The sequence below is a fragment of the Nyctibius grandis genome, chromosome 17 (genome assembly GCF_013368605.1).
Source record: "Nyctibius grandis isolate bNycGra1 chromosome 17, bNycGra1.pri, whole genome shotgun sequence".
NCBI classification, from domain to species: domain Eukaryota; kingdom Metazoa; phylum Chordata; class Aves; order Nyctibiiformes; family Nyctibiidae; genus Nyctibius; species Nyctibius grandis.
In genome coordinates this window covers 1,684,766-1,692,038 of record NC_090674.1, presented here as the reverse complement: position 1 = coordinate 1,692,038, position 7,273 = coordinate 1,684,766, and the positions used below count along the sequence as shown (strand labels likewise).

The 7,273-nt window shown below is 54.3% G+C and overlaps 1 protein-coding gene across 1 annotated transcript; it reads right to left on the bottom strand.

Moving 5' to 3' along the window:
- Window positions 1–863: 863 nt before the first annotated feature.
- Window positions 864–6,935, bottom strand: LOC137671177 (dolichyl-diphosphooligosaccharide--protein glycosyltransferase 48 kDa subunit). Its single transcript, XM_068414586.1, has 11 exons — window positions 6,788–6,935; window positions 5,568–5,678; window positions 5,199–5,285; window positions 4,714–4,817; window positions 3,747–3,841; window positions 2,884–2,977; window positions 2,321–2,469; window positions 1,886–2,033; window positions 1,627–1,747; window positions 1,423–1,529; window positions 864–1,339 (listed from the first exon to the last, which is right to left on the bottom strand). Exons 1-11 carry the CDS (start codon window positions 6,924–6,926, stop codon window positions 1,190–1,192), a joined length of 1,305 nt encoding a protein of 434 aa, XP_068270687.1. The 5' UTR covers window positions 6,927–6,935; the 3' UTR covers window positions 864–1,189.
- Window positions 6,936–7,273: the final 338 nt, after the last annotated feature.

The window sequence follows — 7,273 nt, the reverse complement described above, 5'->3', positions numbered from 1 at the left end:
GCGGCGGCACGTGGGAGGGGTCTGTGCCCCGCGGGGGGCCCCGCAAATGCTGCCCCCAGCCCCTTATTTACCCCTTGTGTTCATCAGCGCCTCTGACCCGCAGCCCTCCGGGGGGGGAGGAAGGAAACCCCAGCGCCATCTCCCCATCTTCTGCCCCGAAACAGCCCCAACGCACCCCAAAACAGCCCCAGTGCACCCTGAAACAGCCCCAACACATCCCAAAAGAGCCCCAACGCACCCCAAAACAGCCCCAACACGCCCCAACACACCCCAAAAGAGCTCCAACGCACCCCAAGAGCCCCGGCACACCCCAAAAGAGCCCCAGTGCACCCCAAAACAGACCAAACACACCCCGAAACAGCCCCAACGCACCCAGAAAGAGCCCCAACGCACCCAGAAAGAGCCCCAACGCACCCTCTGCCACCCCTTTGGCTCCTCCGCTTCACCCCAGTTTTCTTGGGATCGCATCTTCCAGCTGCTTTTTCCTTCCCAGACCCCATTTTGGGGTGCTCCAAGGCGCTCGGTGAGCCTTTAGGGGTGTCGCTGAACCCACCTGTTTCCTTTATGGGGGGCAGCGTGGCTTTTGGGGTGCCTTGTCTTCCTCAGTGTGCCTCTGGGGACACCCCAGACCCCTCAGTGTGCTTTTCAGGGTGCCCCAAGCGCCTCCGCGCACCCCAGACTCCCCCTTTTGCCTTCCAGCGTGCTCTGGGCTGGGCGCCGTCCGACTGCTCCTTCACAGCCCACCCCACAAACACCCTGAGCTGCCGAGGGTGATGTGGGGACACATCCCTCCAGTGCCACCCGCAAGCCCAGGGACGTGGCCGAAAGCCCCACGCGGTGAATTCACTTATTTCAACCCAAGGTGAGAGGAACGAGATTTTATTTTGGGAAATGAGTTAATCTCGAATCAAAATCATTCCAATGGCAACACGAACATCACAAGCTCATCAAGGAACACCACACCAGAGGCCTCGGGGGTCCAGGTTTGCAGACGTTTTGTGACAGATTTCCCCCCAAAATTTCGTTTTCTTTCCTATTAATCCCCCTTGTGTGTAAAAATAAAAACACCAAACACAAATTCGCAGCGTGTCCGGCACCTACCAGTCCTCACGCGGTGACAAACGAGGGTCCCGAGCGCTGCCCGTCCCTGCCTGGCGCCGGGGAAAAGGCTCTTCCTCCCCCAGGGAGCTCAGTCAGATTTCTCCTTCTCCTTCATGTGCAGGAAGACGATGCTGAACATAAAGAGTCCAGCCATCATGGAGAAGGCGCCGGCGTAGTACGGGTACGCCGAGGGGATGAACCGTTCGTACTGGGTGTGCTGGAGGGGACGTACGGACACCTGGGAGGGGAGAGAGCGGCTCTGTGAGCCCGGCAGCCCGGCCACCGCTTCCCTCTCGGGTGATTAACTCCCACCACGCTTACCTGGGTGGAGGAGTAGAGGTGGGTGTAACCCAGCCGGTTGTAATCCACTTTGAACTGAAACACGCCGTAGACGTCGGGCAGCTTGAACCGCACGCTGTATTTGCCGCCTGAGAAAAGAGACGATGGTGACGTTCAGGTGACGTGAGAAGCTGCAGGAGGAGAAAACAGCCCCACAGCGGGGCTGGGGCGGCGAAGGGAACTTACCGCTCCTCTGCAGGAAGGTGCGCACGAAGGGGTCGATGCGGACGAACTCCAGCTGGATATCGTCCCCGTCGAAGGGGACCCACTTGCCGTCGGAAAGCTTCTCGATTACGATGCTGTACTCCTGCAACGAACCCACGACGCGTGGAGTTTAACCAACGACGCCTGAAAACGAACCTCGACCCATTCCAAGTTCCAATTTTCCCCAATTCCTCTTCCCAAGCAGCTCCCCCATCCCCTCCTGCCCACGCCGCAGCCTCACCACGAGATCGGTGACGGTGTAGGCGTTGGGAGGCGCAAGTTCCCCCACGCGGTGGTGGGACACGGCTCCCACGCGCAGCACTCCCTCCTCCTTGAACACCCAGCGGGACAAAGCGACAGCCAGCTCGTAATTACCCGTCTGCGAGTACCTACGGACAAGGGAAGGCTGAGAAAAGATGGCAGCCACGCCGAAAAAAATCCGACGCGTGCCAAAACCCAAACCATTAATAGATGTGAAAGCAAGAAAAAGCTGGTTGGGGTTAAAGGAGGGAATTGTTTCATTCCACGAGGCCAAAGGAACGCGTCACCCCCGATTTAATTCAAGCTTTCTGCTGCTTCCCATAACGTGACTATTTGTTGCCCGTTTCCCAGGATTTTCTTCACCAAACAGCTCCCCAAATATCCCTCAGCCAGGGATGCCAGGAAGCCAACGTACCTCTTGGAGCCGGAAGTAGCTTTCTGCACGGCAGAATTGAAAAAGGCGTCGCTAAAGAAATCCAAGGAGCCGCTGAAAACAACGCGGGCGTTGTTGCGGGCTTGGAGCCCGGCGATCAGAAGGGTGTTCTTCCCGACCGCGTGCGGGTACTGAAAAGGAAGGCGTTTAGAAAAGCATTTAGGATATTTCGGGATGATGAAAGGCAAGTTAATCTCCGGTTTGCTGCGGGGTGGAACAGTCCTAGCACAGCCAAGAAGCTCAGAATAACCAGGACTGGGATTCACAGCTCCTGCCCTCAGCGACTGGAATGAAACCAGGAGATACGCTCTGATCTGGGCTGGCCTTTCATCCAAAGCATCCCTCACGCTGGGCATGTTCCCCTCAAGAGAAAGCAAAGAGGAAGATTCCCCAGGGCGATGTCGGAAAGCAGACGCCAGCCTGACACTTTCAAAAATCAATCAGGAGCTGAAATGCTCGAGGGTTTTTCCTCAAGTTGCTAAAATTTGAGGGACTCAATCGTAGAAGTAGAGCCCAAAAGAGGAGAAAAAGTAACCTGAGCGTACCTGAGTAATGGGCTTGTCAGGGAAGAAGGAGTAAGAGGTAGAAGAGCCGGTCAGGATATCCAGCACCAGCGGGTTGTCGGGATCAGCCACCATCCTTGCAGGGAGAGGCACGGTGAGCAGCACGGAGACCCCCCCGGCCCCCTACACCCACAGCCACCAACTCAACCGCGCGAACCTCCTCACCCTTTGGATGTGGCAAGACAACCGCACACACCAAGATAGGAATTATTTCCTCAAGATATATAGTCAAGCTTCACTAATTTATGTTAAGAAACATTCCTAAGTCAACAACTAAGCCGCTTTAGAGATTTAGTTTAGTTCTGTTCAGTCTAGAGAAAAGGAGGCTGAGGGGAGACCTTCTCGCTCTCTACAACTGCCTGAAAGGAGGGTGTAGCGAGGTGGGGGTTGGTCTCTTCTCCCAGGTATCAAGTGATAGGACAAGAGGAAACGGCCTCAAGTTGCACCAGGGGAGGTTTAGATTGGAGATCAGGAACAATTTCTTCACCAAAAGGGCTGTCAAGCACTGGAACAGGCTGCCCAGGGCAGTGGTGGAGTCCCCATCCCTGGAGGGATTTAAAAGCCGTGTAGATGTGGTGCTGAGGGACATGGGCTAGTGGTGAGCTGGGCAGTGCTGGGTTAATGGTTGGACTCGATGATCTCAAAGGTCCTTTCCAACCAAAACAATTCTATGATTCTATGATTTTATTGTTGATCCGAAATAGAGAGAGATTGCTCACGCTACCCATCACAGCCGGCTCACCCTACGCTCACCTCGCAGCAACACCGGTTATTTTCTGCATCGTTTCCCCAACAACAGCCACCTCCCCTCCCTCCCTCCCTCTGCCACGCCGCAGGTCGCTTACCCGACTCCTCGGAACAGGATGGGGTTCAGCGCCGCTTTCCCCACGATGGTGGGGGCCTTCAGGAGATTTTCAGCGTCCGCCACGATGAGCGTGTGCTGGGAGGAGGAAAGGCGAGAGGGGCATGAACGCGCTGCAGGGGCAGGCGGGCTGGTGTTTGCTAGGTTCGAACGGGCAGCAACAGCTTCCCTTGTTATTTGAAAGTTAACTTTGTTTTTACAGACAATTACAACCGAGCAGCTGTCAGGTGAATGTTACAATTCAATTAAAAAGCAGAAAAGCAGCTTATCATAGAATCATCAAATTAAATTAATAGTGATACATAAGGAAATGTAAAGCACCTTTTGATACCGATACCGATACCTACAGTATTTTACTTCCCCATATTTAGCAACTTTCACCCTTAAACTAGGACAATGTACTGCTTAGTTAAATTTAAATAAAAAATTAGTACAATATATTAAGTTCAGACCTTAATATATGTTTTAATTATAAAGCACTGGATGACACCATGAGAAAAATAATTCCAGAAACGTCCACATTTCTATACTGATCTCTGGGACTGAAAATCCCCCCGCCCACAGCCAAAGTGTCGCACTCGGTGTCTGACACGCTTCACTCGTAGATGAAATTCCCCCCACACACACTTCAGACTGCTTCAAAAGCACCGTTAATCGCGGTGCGACCGCCTGGGGCACGGCGACAATTCAAAACTACTCAGGGCAGTGGAAAGATCAAACGCAGGAAATTGAGAAAGACGGATTTGAGGGCAGAGACCCCGAATGTGCGCAGCTTTGCGGTGTTATGTCACGCTGCGAAGAACTATTTACGACTTTCTTAGGGAGAAGCTGAGAAAATGGAGAATGGATGGAAGAAAAAAAGGGAAAACAAGGAGAGAAGATTCATCCCCAAACCTTTACATCTAAATTCTCATTAACAAAACCCAAAACGTGCAGGAAAATCCATTTACCTGGCCGGGGTCGGATATATCGTAGTTGTGATGGTCGATGACAGCTGTCCTCTCCTCATCGAACTCGATCCCGCACTCGCTGCCCAGCTCTCGCAGCGGGTCACCTGGAAGGACAGACGGGATTCTCTGTTACACGGCGTGTTCGGGACGCCACACCAGTCTCAGCACTCAAAATAACAAGTAAATCCAGCTTGGAGTCACGCGTTCAGCACTCTACAAGCCAAACCCCATGGAGCAACACAACCTCCCCCAGCTAAATTCCCATTCAAACTGTCAATAAAGGCTATTTACTTATAACCCATTTCCTTACAGCACAAAACTTGGGGTTCACAACAAGAAACTGTGTTTTCTCACCGTTTTTGTTGCAGGAACTCAGAGAAGAATGAATAAACTATTTGTTCATCGCAGAGCATAAGCAACGTAGGTGCCTGTTACAAGAAGCAGCTGAAACACGCTCATTTGCTCTGACGAAGGTTTGTACTCACCGATGTCCGAGCTGGCGGCGACGAGGACGCTGCCACCGCCGTCGATGAAAGCAGTGATGGTCTCCACGTTGATGTTTCCACCAAAATCTGAAAGCGTACGCCAGAAATTCATGACTAGTTCTCAGAAATTCATGACTAGTTCTCAGAAATAATACCACAGCAGAATTAAACACCAAATCATTTTCATCGTGGCTGAAAGAACGACTGTTAAAGGCCTGGAAGCATCCGCAGTTTGCTAACGAGTAGAAGACACAACGGATAACATCTGAAGTTCAAAATTCAATTAAAATTTGCAAAACAGTTGGAAATCCCCTTCCAAAAATGCCACCGAGCTCCAAGAGTACTCGAGTTTTCCCCTCCTGTATTTACCTTCTATGGATGGTGAGAAGATGATCAAGTTATCATAGAGAAATTCTCCGTATTTTATCAGGGACAGGCCCACATCATCTGCTGTCCGGAAAGTGAGATCGAAGCCCCTATCTGCAGCCGTGAAAAAAATATTGACAACTTTCACATTTCATTAAATCAATGCACGTAGCAGCAAAGCACCATCAAGATCCTGAGTTTTATTTCATAGAATCACAGACTGGTTTGGGTTGGACGGACCTTAAAGCCCATCCAGTTCCATCCCCCTGCCACGGGCAGGGACACCTTCCACTAGACCAGGTTGCTCCCAGCCCCATCCAACCTGGCCTTGAACACTGCCCAGGGAGGGGGCAGCCACAGCTGCTCTGGGCAACCTGGGCCAGGGTCTCGCCACCCTCACAGCAAAGAATTTCTTCCTCATATCTCATCTCATTCTCCCCTCTTGCAGTTTAAAACCGTTCCCTCTTGTCCTGTCACTCCAGGCCCTTGTAAAAAGCCCCTCTCCAGCTTTCCTGTAGCCCTTTCAGGCACTGGAAGGTGCTAGAAGGTCTCCCTGGAGCCTTCTCTTCTCCAGGCTGAACAGCCCCAGCTCTCTCAGCCTGTCTCCACAGCAGAGGGGCTCCAGCCCTCGGAGCATCTCCGTGGCCTCCTCTGGACTCGCTCCAACAGCTCCGTGTCCTTCTTGTGTTGGTGCCCCCAGAGCTGGACGCAGCACTGCAGGGGGGGTCTCACGAGAGCGGAGCAGAGGGGCAGAATCCCCTCCCTCACCCTGCTGGCCACGCTGCTGGGGATGCAGCCCAGGACACCGTTGGCTTTCTGGGCTGCCAGCGCACGTTGCCGGCTCACGATGAGCTTCTCGTCACCCATCACCCCCAAGTCCTTCTCCTCAGGGCTGCTCTCGATCCATTCTCCACCCAGCCTCTACTTGTGCTTGGGATTGCCTAATAAACAGCGGTGCTTTAGAAAAAGTGCCTTAAGGGCTTTCTAGGGGCGCCACCGGTACGTTTCCACACCAAACCCAGGGGGATCAAGCCCCTGAGCAACCTCTTTGTTGCAAGGATGCCCCAGTAGCACCAATCAAGCAGGGACCAACACTGCAGGGGACACGAAACACAGGCACGGCGGGGAAAACAGCCCCGATCTCCTCCCTCAGCCCGCCCAGGGGACGCCGATCTCCTCCCTCAGCCCGGCGCGGGGTCCCCAGCCGCCTCCCCGAGCCCTACCCGCCAGGCTGCGGAAGAAGAGCGAGTGCGTGTCCCGCAGGTTGCCGTTCTCCAGCAGCACCAGAGTGCGGGGCGCCCCCTCAGCCCCGGCCGCCGCCACCGCCAGGAGCCACCACACACGGACCGCGGCCGCCGCCATTTTGCTCGCCGGCGCCAAGCTTTCCCCGGAAGCCGCCCCCGGGTTCAGGCAGCCAATCAGCGCCAAGAGCCCCGCTCACGCCTTCCAATCACCGACAGACAGCTCCTCGCCGCCAGCCAATCAGAGAGATGCCGTCTTGACCCCTGCGCGGCCACCGTAGCCCCGCTGAGGGTGGAGGGGGAAAGATGGCGGCGGGCCCTCACGGCGAAGGGGTTAGCCCCGGCCGCGGCCCGCTCGCACCCTCGGCCCCGCCGCCCCGAGCCTCTCCCTGAGGGAGGAGGCAGATTCCCAGTAAAAGACTTTAAAATGACAGTGTCAGACTGGAACGGCGGTGTCAGACTGGTTTA